Source organism: Nanorana parkeri, unplaced genomic scaffold, assembly GCF_000935625.1.
Source record: "Nanorana parkeri isolate BGI_ZX_2015 unplaced genomic scaffold, ASM93562v1 scaffold344, whole genome shotgun sequence".
In the NCBI taxonomy this organism is placed as follows: Eukaryota; Metazoa; Chordata; class Amphibia; order Anura; family Dicroglossidae; genus Nanorana; species Nanorana parkeri.
Genome location: NW_017306612.1, coordinates 1,302,895 through 1,314,233, shown reverse-complemented (window position 1 = coordinate 1,314,233; position 11,339 = coordinate 1,302,895). Strand labels below are relative to the sequence as shown.

Here is an 11,339-nt window from a genome sequence, read left to right as displayed (position 1 = left end):
GGCTCTGCAGAAAGAGAATATGTCCAATCAGCTTATCGTATGGAAGTATTTCATGTCCGCGTTTTTGTTTCTGACTTGTTCAGCAGATTGTATGGAACGCTCGGAGATTTCTCTCGGCGGATCTCTGGCTGGGAGGAAATGAAGAAGATTCTATTTGATATCATTTAAAAAAAAATCCCACTTCAAACCTCACACATTGTATCTGTTTATATTCCCATCCCCCCACATGTTATGAGTTAAAATGGCTTTTCTCCCCCAAATAAAAATGCTGCTTCCTGCCCTCCACATCCAGAGTTCTGTGTTGGTAGTTCTGTTACTAAGTGCTGATTACTCAGTGCGCTGGGCCTGACTCTGGTGCCCCATGGACTGCACAGTCATATTTAGCAGTAACGTGCAGTACCTTCGGTGCTGGGTGAGGCATTCCCCCCAGCCCCAGCCCAGCCTAAGCCCCACCCCGACAAAGCCCTGCTCCCCAACTCGTTCACCAAGCTAGTGTGAAGGTGGGTGGGGACAGGGAGGAGCCTCCCGGTCCCTCACTGCTGAGGCTTCGAGATCGATGTTCTCAGTGGGTTTTTTTAATTAAATTTTTTATTGGACAGCTCGGACCAATGGCACTTTGTCATTGGTACAAACCATCCACAGAGCTCACGCCTCTAACACAGAGTAGAGGCTGTGACGGCTCTTGCCTCACCATGTTAGGTTACACAAGCGGTGGGGAAGCCTGCTGCTGTGTAACCTAACTTAGCTGGCAAGAGCCGGATGCAGCTCTGCCTGTAATTAACACACAGCACTCCGTCCATGACAGGTGACACAGCGGGGAGGGTTTCCCTCTTGTGTAACCTGTAACAAGCCGATCTGAATGGAGAAAAAGGCTTTCAGCTTCAGACCTGAAGCTGACAGCTTTTTCCTCCATAATACTAGATGAGGCTCTGCCTCCTCTGACCACACGTCCCTAATATTTAGACAACAAGCACTATTGCTGTAGCAGGAAAGTGGAGGTAAGGCTATACTAATGGAGGCTGTTGCTACAAAGTCTGTCTGCAAACCTACCTGTGAGTTCATTTGGGCTTTAGGGACACCCACAATTAAAGCCTTAAAGGAGAACTATTGGGGGGGGGGGTGCTTTTCACTCACCTCATAGTTCTAGCCGACCTGTGACAATGAGACTGTCACAGGTCGGCTCAGTAGATCGGGAGGTGAGCGAACACATACCGGCGTTTGCTCACTTCTCGATCCTGTCACGGCTCTCTGCCGTGACAGGGGAGGGGCTGGATTCCCCTCTCCCCGCTCCGATCCTCCAGCGCTGACTGGCGGAACGGACGGGGGAGGGGGCGGGTACAGCTGGCTCTGCCTCTAGATAGGCAGAGCCAGCTGTCACTCACGCAGCTGGGCGGATCCCGTCATCTACGTCGGGATCCGCTCCGGCTGCGGCGTCTCAGTATACCGCGAGCTAGAGCTTGCGGTATACTGAGCTTAGGGTGACGGGAGGACGCTAGTTTGTGTCCTCCCGTTACCCTAAGGAGAACTATGGGGAAAAACACTGACCCCATAGTTCTCCTTTAAAATGCATTCAGGGCTATTAGCACAGCTTGCGCTCTGTGCTCTGGGCCACTCCATGGTGGAAGATGCTTTTCAGTTTGTTTCCTGAGAAGAGCATTTCAGGTAGAGTTGGAACAAGTTGTTGTCAGTCCCACCCACTTCAAAACTGTGTTTAGTGAACACTGATCAGCGACAACCTATTATAATCAGTATTAAAGTGCAACTGGATCCTAAACTACTCTTGTTTTGTATAGAATGAAGAGGGATTAGACACCCTGTCAGGTTTTGATTGCTGTCAGTGTCCCCATTAAGTAGGTTCAATCTCTCTACTTGTCCCGGTGACCATTATCAATGAAAGTGAAAGAAAATCCCAAATTATAGGTTGTCACCAGAACAGGAAGAGAGATGGAAATCTTAGATTAGATTGTACATAATCAATCACCTCCAGATGTAGCTCCAAGGCTGCCGCTAAAACTGCCCCTGCATCTGTATTATTAAACATGGCCGGCAGACCTTCAGTGTGAGGATAATGAATGATATCACTCAGCGTCTGATCTGCAGAGAATGTCTTCCTAGCACAGAATGTAGTTACATGTCATCACTTCCATGACAAATCCACACATGGAGTTTGTTCTTCATTTAATGAGCTTCTCCAAGAAAAAAAGTGAAACTCTTTCCTTTCAGTGCTAGAAGGGTGCCAGTCAGTGATTTACATTCCTCACCTCCCTGCTTCCTGATGATAGGTGAGGGCTGTGTGAACACCAGTCCTTACCTGAAATAAGCCATGCTGAAGATACAGTACATTGTTATAGGGACTCGGGAGGAGCTGCCATTGATACTCAGCAGATGCTTATGGCAAAATCCCCCTTAAGAGAAGGAAATGTATTATTATAATGGGGTTGTATAGCTGTCAGTATAGGGGCACATAATACACTCAGCACCAAGAACAGCCCCATGAGTCAGCATAGGGACACAATACATTCAGCACCCTGGACAACTCCTATGAGGGTCAGCATAGGGACACAGTATAATGCATTCAGCACCCTGGACTTATATAAGGGTCAGTATAGGGACACAGTATAATGCATTCAGCACCCTCAGTATAGGGACACAGTATAATGCATTCAGCACCCTCAGTATAGGGACACAGTATAATGCATTCAGCACCCTCAGTATAGGGACACAGTATAATGCATTCAGCACCCTCAGTATAGGGACACAGTATAATGCATTCAGCACCCTCAGTATAGGGACACAGTATAATGCATTCAGCACCCTCAGTATAGGGACACAGTATAATGCATTCAGCACCCTCAGTATAGGGACACAGTATAATGCATTCAGCACCCTCAGTATAGGGACACAGTATAATGCATTCAGCACCCTCAGTATAGGGACACAGTATAATGCATTCAGCACCCTCAGTATAGGGACACAGTATAATGCATTCAGCACCCTCAGTATAGGGACACAGTATAATGCATTCAGCACCCTCAGTATAGGGACACAGTATAATGCATTCAGCACCCTCAGTATAGGGACACAGTATAATGCATTCAGCACCCTCAGTATAGGGACACAGTATAATGCATTCAGCACCCTCAGTATAGGGACACAGTATAATGCATTCAGCACCCTCAGTATAGGGACACAGTATAATGCATTCAGCACCCTCAGTATAGGGACACAGTATAATGCATTCAGCACCCTCAGTATAGGGACACAGTATAATGCATTCAGCACCCTCAGTATAGGGACACAGTATAATGCATTCAGCACCCTCAGTATAGGGACACAGTATAATACATTCAGCACCCTGGACCTATATAAGGGTCAGTATAGGGACACAGTATAATTAATTCAGCACCCTGGGTAGCTCCTATGAGGGTCAGTATAGTGACACAGTATAATACACCATGGAAAGCCCACTATAAAGTTTGGTATAGGGACACCATACATTATATTCAGCACCCTTGACAGCCCACTAGAAGGGTGTAAACCAGCTGCTGACAGGCCTGAAGTACTCCCATCACAACTCAATACAACTTTCAGGCTCTGTTGGGGGGGGGGGGGGTGTTTTGGATCCCCAAATCACGTCGGCTTCTCTACTTGAATGTCCCCTGACCCTAATGGAATAATGTTGTATCTGGACTATTTTAATTGGTGAGGCGCTTCAATTCCTACATCTCCCATGTGTACACTGCCGAGCCAAGGATACCTTGGAGATCCTTTGTCATTGTGGATGCTGCCTATTCATTAGCCAGATCACACATATTCACATCACTTAACTGCTCTTGGATGAGAAACAGCAAGAGAATAACCACACAGGTCCAGCTCTTTCTTTCCATACTTCCAAATAGCCCCACATAAGGGTCAGGATAGGGACACAGTATAATACATTCAGCACCCTGGGCAGTCCAGTATAATGGTCAGTATAGGGAAACCATGTAATATATTCAGCACAATGGAGGCTCCGGTGTAATGGTCACTGTAGGGAAACGATGTAATATATTCAGCACCCTGGACAGTCTGGTATATTGGCTCCCAGTCCCTGCAGCTCAGTAGCTCTCTTTCGGCCTGACTTGCTGCAGGAACAGGACACATCAAACCAGCTCGACCCTTTTGAAGTCTTCGGGGCTATAAATAAAACGAATTCTCAGCAGGAGGCGGATCCAAACAGCACAGAGCATTGTGACATTTGTTGTTGTGTTGTGTCCACACTGACCATATTATCATACGCCTGCCAGCCATCCTTATTACCCTCACAAAAGCCCGGCCACTCCTGATCTGTCCCGTGTAGCCTCACCCATGCCACTACCAAACCCCTATTCAAACTGCTTACTGATTTACAACAACTTCACCATCCCACCCTGTGCCCTCAATGTGCCCTTTCCTAGACATTTGCCACCTCTTTCACTGCCCTGTAGCTACACTAATCCCTTCCAAACTCCCTGTCACCTCTATTACTTCCTGACCCCACACTGAACCCCTATCTAGACCCTGTTAGCCCTGTTACTGCCATGTGCCCACACTGAACCCCTTCTCAGCTTTCACAGCTCCCTCATTGTTCTTTGCCCACAGCATGTCATTGCCACCTTCCTCAGTTCACTATGCCCACACTAGACCCCTCTCTGATGTTTGGCTCCCCTGTTACTGCCCTAAGTGAACTCAACGCTTATTATTGCCCTGTGCCCACACATTTAACCCCTTCCTAGCCTATATCACCTCTATTCACTGTTCTGTGCCCATTCAGAACATGTCCCCAGCCCCTGCCACATATGTTAACTGTCCTATGCCAACATGTAACTCTTACCCAGCCCCTATCACCTTATGCATTGTCCTGTGCCCGCACTGATCCTCTCACCACCCCTTGCCACTCAGATTACTGCTCTGTGCCAACATTGGCCATCTCCCCAAATCATATCACCCCTATCACTACCCTGCGCCCACACTGAACCTCTTCCTAGCCACTGCAATCACTACCACTTCCCTGTGCCCAAACTGACCCCCTTCTAAGGCTTTGCCACCTCAATCACTGCCCTGTACCTGCAATGAACCCATCCCTAGTCCCTGTAACAGCCAACACTTCCTTGTACCCACACTGAACCCCTCTGTTGCCACTGTTAGCCCTATACCCACACTGAACAACCCCTATATAGCTCCTGCCACCCCATCACTGCCCTGTACCAACAGTGAACCCCTCCCCAGCCCCTGCTACCTTTTATCACTGTTCTGTACCCACAATGAACCCGTATATAGCCCCTGCCACCCCATCACTGACCTGTACCCACTCTGAACCCCACCCCAATACCTCCTACTTTTATCACTGCCCTATACGCACACTGAACCCCCATATAGCTCCTGCACTGCCCTGTACCAACAGTGAACCCAGCTACCTTTATCACTGCCTTGTACCCACAATGAACCCATATATAGCCCCTGCCACCCCATCACTGCACTGTACCCACATTTAGCCCCTGCCACCCCATCACTGACCTGTGCCCACCCTGAACCCCACCACAATACCTCCTACATTTATCACAGCCCTGTACCCACACTGAACCTTGCCATTGTACTTGCCACCCTGTGCCCTCTCTCTTGTATCTCCAAGCACAGTGGCCCGTGCTCCGGCATAATTCCTGCATAACAAAGCGATGGTAACCGATTGGCTTTCATAATAAAGACAATAGAGAAACCTTTTCAGATTCACAATCAATGACAGATACACAGTCGCAGCAAGCCCCATCCTCCCCTTCAATCGAGGTAACCTATGGTCCCCAGCGGCCGAGGAACTACAAGTCCCTGCTGATCCTGTAAGCTAGACGCTGGGACTTGTAGTCCCTTTGAAGCGGGGGGTCGGGTCTGGTTGGAGTGCTCGGGGCAGGACATCGATGCTGTGGGTGACAGGCTGCAGTTCCCGGCTCGGCCACAGGAGGCGCCCCCTACAATCACACTGACAGTCGCGAAGGGTTTGGCAGAGCTCAGCGTCTGTTAGGAGCTGGAGGAGTGACCCGGGAGGGGGACCGGTGGGGACCAGGAGTCGGGATCGTACAATCTGATGGTGCATAATGCAAAGATCATCGCATCGAAACAGGAAATCAATCAGGAGCCCAAGCAGAAGAGCTGTCTGCGCTCACAATTCCCCCCCTGGTGAAGTTTCTCTCTGTGCCCCCTTCTATGTGGATTACTGAGATCTCAGGATTAAGTGAAGTTTTTTTATTTCTTCTTCATCATCAATGGGCCACCCTGGCGAGGACTGCCCGCTCGGAGGATCAGCCAGCGAGTGACCATGCACCCCCAGATCCGAGCAGACACAATGTATTTCTGAGCATTGACAGCTGGCACAATAGACCTGCGAGAAGCCCGGCAGCACCCGGAGATAAGTACCATGAAAGTTACACAGTTTAAAATCTCTTCCTCTGAATGATAATTCTGCAAGTTGGTCGGTTTGGAGTTGGCTGCTCTGTAACACTGGATGCCTGCTGGAATCTTGGCTTATTCTGGATGTACAAAGCTCACTTGTGTTGGGATGAGTCTGGGAATTGTAGATTGATGGGGATGTAGCTCATGCTCAGTACAAAGTCACAATCTATGCAATAGCTCATTGTTAGTATGAACTGTCTAGAAATGAAAGTCTTAGCTAGCCAATCCTGCCCCATGGCGACCACCACATTGGCAGATGCTCCTCACCTCCCCAAACTTAGTATGATAGTCTGATTGCCTCTGAGACCTGGGACATGGTGACAGATTCATCATGGAGCTGGGCTAAGCTTCCTCTCTTCTTCTACAAGAACCTAGACTATGGTCTTATCTACCCAGCTACCCAACTCCTACTGCTGTGGCACGGTGGGTCAGTACTGGCTTATGGCCAATTCCATAGCAGCTTGTAGTTCCTATAGGTCATTGTAGGGAGCCTAAGTAATGTAGCAATGGTTTCCAGCGCTGTGTAATGTAAGGCTACCATCAGATCTGGGTATAATGTCCCATAAGCCTAGAGATGTGTCTAAAACTGAGCTGGGTCCCACATGAGCCCAAGGGGAGATGTAAGTAGTAGAGCACCTTTGGTCGGTGTCTTGCTGCCTAGGGGCAGAGGATGGCTTGTCGAGGTGGCTGCTGCTGCTGCTTATTCGGTCACCTGAATGAAGATAATGGTCGCTTCCTCCTGCTGGCCATTCTTATTATCCTCTACCTGCTTTGTGGAGCAGCGGTTTTCTCGGCCATTGAGCAGCCCAAAGAGAGAGAAGCCAAGGAGAGGTGGCAGTTGAAGTTTGACAACTTTTCACAGAAGTACAACCTCAGCAAGAGTGACCTGCGCAACTTCCTCCGGGACTACGAGGAGGCCAACGTGGCTGGCATTAGGGTGGATGCCATCAGACCCAGGTGGGACTTCACTGGGGCATTCTACTTTGTTGGCACCGTCGTCTCTACAATAGGTAAACCTTTATATTATGATCATTAGGCCTTCTGCCTGGTCACTGTTCGTTTCAATGTCATTTTAATTATTTGGGATATTTTTTTTTTCAAATTGACAATTTTTATTGTTTTGTTCTTTGCACATGTTGTATACAAGAAATACAAAAATAACATGAAACATGAGGCAAAAATTACAATGTAAGACAACATACAGACCTGAGCCAAAGTATACCGACTGAAGCTCTCATCATTACACATTAAACCCACTGCGGCTATCAGCTCTCATCCAGGTGGAGTACAAGTAGCTTCAGTGTATGCCAATAATGACATCTAAGGACTACCGCTAGTGCGAAAAGAACACATAGGTATACATTTGTATCACAGGTACCGTCTCCACGCACCATTATCTCGGGTTGAAGGAATATTGTGCTAGTTCCATAATTGAAAAGAGCTCTAGCAGGCTCTGAACCTCAGCCATATTTGGGATATTTAATAAGACAGGAAGCAATGTGCAGTTACCCTTGGCTGCCCATATGATACTCCTACCTGACTATGTTAAATGACAGTAGATGTAAACCCAATCAGTAAAATCTCATAAAAGCTTTAACGTATGGTTGATGTAATTTCATATGTTATTTTCAGTATATCAAACCTACAGCCTACATTGAAAAAATCCCTGGTGATCCTGCCATTTATGTCCTTGTTCAGGCAACTTCCTGTTATGGGGTGATAACGCTCTGTCCCTGTCTCCCAGTTGTGCTCCTGTGTTCACACCCAGTCACCTGGGCTTCCAATGGAGACTACAAGTGGCCTGCCCTGAGGAATGCCATGCAACCATAGAGCGCTGAGATGTAACTAAAGACAAAAATTAGGTTAAAAAAGGTTCACATTTACTTGATTGCACTTCACTCTTCATCATTGCCCTGTGCAGTGCCCGAAAAACTCCATACACTGCATGTGCTTATGAAGAATTGTATATGACTTTCCAACCCAAGAGTTGGTAGTCGGGATAGTTACTGTATGATCAGCTGAAACATAAAGCCTTGAGGAATAGCTGCCCTCCGACACTTCCGTGTGTGTCGGGTACCATGTACCCCTTTGGTAAAATATGTCTCTACTGAACACAGTAGGGGGATAGCGGCCGATGGAAGGAACCACAGGGCCCAGTGGAGTGCAAGCTATCCAACGCACCCAGGGGTGACAGCTGCACTCGGAGCCTTTCAAGAGAGCAAAGATGGGGCATTTAAACACCCCCACCTGCCTTCTCCACCCCCTAAAGCCCCCCAGGTTTTTGTATTAAAAAAAACCACCCTGTACATACCTTTTTCCTGTACTCATCTACCTGTTCCTGTGACATCACAGCAGCTTCCTCTTCTTCCTCGGCAATGGCCGCAGGGGGCGGGGTATTCTTGAAGGACTGAGCATCACTCATGCAAGTGTTGTTCTGCCCAAGGAGGACCGCTGGCACTGGACCAATTTATGAGTCAGAGACAGTGCTGGAGCGTGGAAAGGGTAAGAGAGTTAGGCGGCAATATTTTTATAGGGGGGGGGGGTTTACTTTTAGGAGAAAGTAAGTATGAAAACACTTTTATTTGGCAATGACTTTGATTTTCGTGTTTTCCCAGCAATGGAGTCACTTTAATATTTCATCTTCCCTATCTAAAACTGAACCGGTCTCGGCTTTAGATATACTATTAAAAACATATTAAACGCTCAACATTTCGTCAGTAATGAATCCAGATCAAATTATACATCACCCGGCAAGGTATTTCTTTGCATTTGTTCCCAAGTCATTGTGTTTCCAAATCCAAGCAGCTCCAACTTTCTCTGCTCGGCTTCCCTGAACGTCCTGTCCAGTACAAGATCGCAAGGGTCAGAGCTGTCTATCCACTTCCTTGGAGAAGGGTTGAGGGGGGAGGAGAGCATCTTGCCTTGCTTGTGTCTGTGTGTTTGTGGACAGTTATTGTGTCCCCCGCACTTCCATACAGCGTACAGACCTTTGTTCTTTCTTGGTGCTTGGGTCACTGTGTCACCCTGAGGAAGGGACCCTGCCTGGCCCCCCGAAACGTTGACTTTATGACAAGAAGTCAATAAAGAGTGTTCATACTAAAGGCATTTGTTTGTGTGTTTCTGGAGACACACACCGCTTAAGCGTGGCTCCATAAGACCCTGCAAGGGAAAGGAGCCACCCCAAAACAGGACATGAGGGCCAGTGATTGGGGGGGCCAGCTGATTCTGCAGGAAAAGTAAATCTTTGGAACATCAAGAAGCAGCGTCCATTGTAAGTGACTTAATCGGCATTTCAAAATAGCTTAAAGTAGTATCAAACTCTCCAACTTAATTTCAATAATGAGTCCAGATCAAATAAATATACAACACCAAGCAAAAGTATTTATTTTACATTTGTGCTCATGCAATTACAATCAGCATGTTTCCAAACAGCTCCAACTCTCTCAGCTCAGCTTCCCTGAACTTCCTGTCCACTACAAGATCACAAGGAACAGCTCATCCTCCAGTAGCCGGCCATCCACTAGCTTGGAGAGGGGAGGAGGGAAGAAGGAGAGAATGGGGAGCAGAGGAGTGTCTTGCGTTGCTGTGTCTTTGTATTTGTAGATCCAATTAGTCCCATCACACTGCTAACCGGAGAAAAACCCAACGTACAGGGCGGGCACCAGAGTAGCAGCAGATGCCTCCGCAGATAACGAACAGCCAATGAGAAAGCCACTCGCACTCCTGATAAAGGAACCGCTGGGTTCTGAAACGTTGCATTAAGATGTCATACCACTTCAGCCAATAAATGGATTGACTGGACATTGAATTGGAGTGCGAGTGGCTTTTTCGTTGGCTGTTTGTATTTGTATTTGAGACACACACAGCCTACTAGCACACACAAGGGTGGCTCCATAGGACCCTGCAAAGGAAAGGAGCCACCCTGAAACAGGATATTAGAACCAGTGCTCAGGAGACCGGCTGATTCTGCAGAAAACTAAAACTTTTCAAGATCAATAAGCAGCGTCCATTGTAAGTGATTTAATTATCATTTCCAATACCTTAAAAACCTTTTGAATTCAGTATCACTTTAAATGTTCACCTTAAAGGAGAACTATGAGGTGAGTGCTTTTCACTCACCTCATAGTTCTAGCCGACCTGTGACAATGAGACTGTCACAGGTCGGCTCAGTAGATCGGGAGGTGAGCGAACACATACCGGGTTCCCTCACCTCTCGATCCTGTCACGGCTCTCTGCCGTGACAGGGGGAGGGGCTGGATTCCCCCCTCCCTGCTCCGATCCTCCAGCGCTGACTGGCGGAACGGACGGGGGAGGGGGCGGGTACAGCTGGCTCTGACTCTAGATAGGCAGAGCCAGCTGTCACTCATGCAGCTGGGCGGATCCCGGGACAATTGTCGGGATCCGCTTCAGCTGCGGCGTCTCAGTATACCGCGAGCTGTAGCTCCCTATATACTGAGCTTAGGGTAACGGGAGGACGCTAGTTTGTGTCCTCCCGTTACCCTAAGGAGAACTATGGGGAAAAGCCCTGACCCCATAGTTCTCCTTTAAACCACAGATTTCTCAGGAGGGATTTCTTGTCATCGCTGAACTTCTACTTGTAAAGTGACGGAGTTCTTCAACATTCAGCAAACAAAGATGTCCCCTGCACACCATGTAGCAATTAGGACCGGTGCTTGTAGTGACGTCCACGGATGGCCCCGCGCATATCCAGATCCCCGGCACTCGCAGGATGAGAATAAATCCAGAAGTGTAGAGCAATGTCACATGTGTAATATAGCCAATGTTTCAGAACCACGCAGGCAGGGCGGTGCTGTCACTAGGCAAACTAGGCAGCCGCCTAGGGCGCACAGCTACCTAGGGCGCAGCCTTGACCACTC

General features: G+C 48.1%; 1 protein-coding gene across 1 annotated transcript in view; it reads left to right on the top strand.

The window, feature by feature from the left end:
* The first annotated feature begins 7,132 nt into the window (after nucleotides 1-7,132).
* Nucleotides 7,133-11,339, top strand: part of KCNK13 (potassium two pore domain channel subfamily K member 13) — a 53,643-nt gene continuing 49,436 nt past the window's right edge. The window contains exon 1 of the mRNA XM_018558518.1: nucleotides 7,133-7,472. Within this exon, the coding sequence (XP_018414020.1) occupies nucleotides 7,133-7,472 (340 nt within the window). The remainder of the gene's footprint in view (nucleotides 7,473-11,339) is intronic.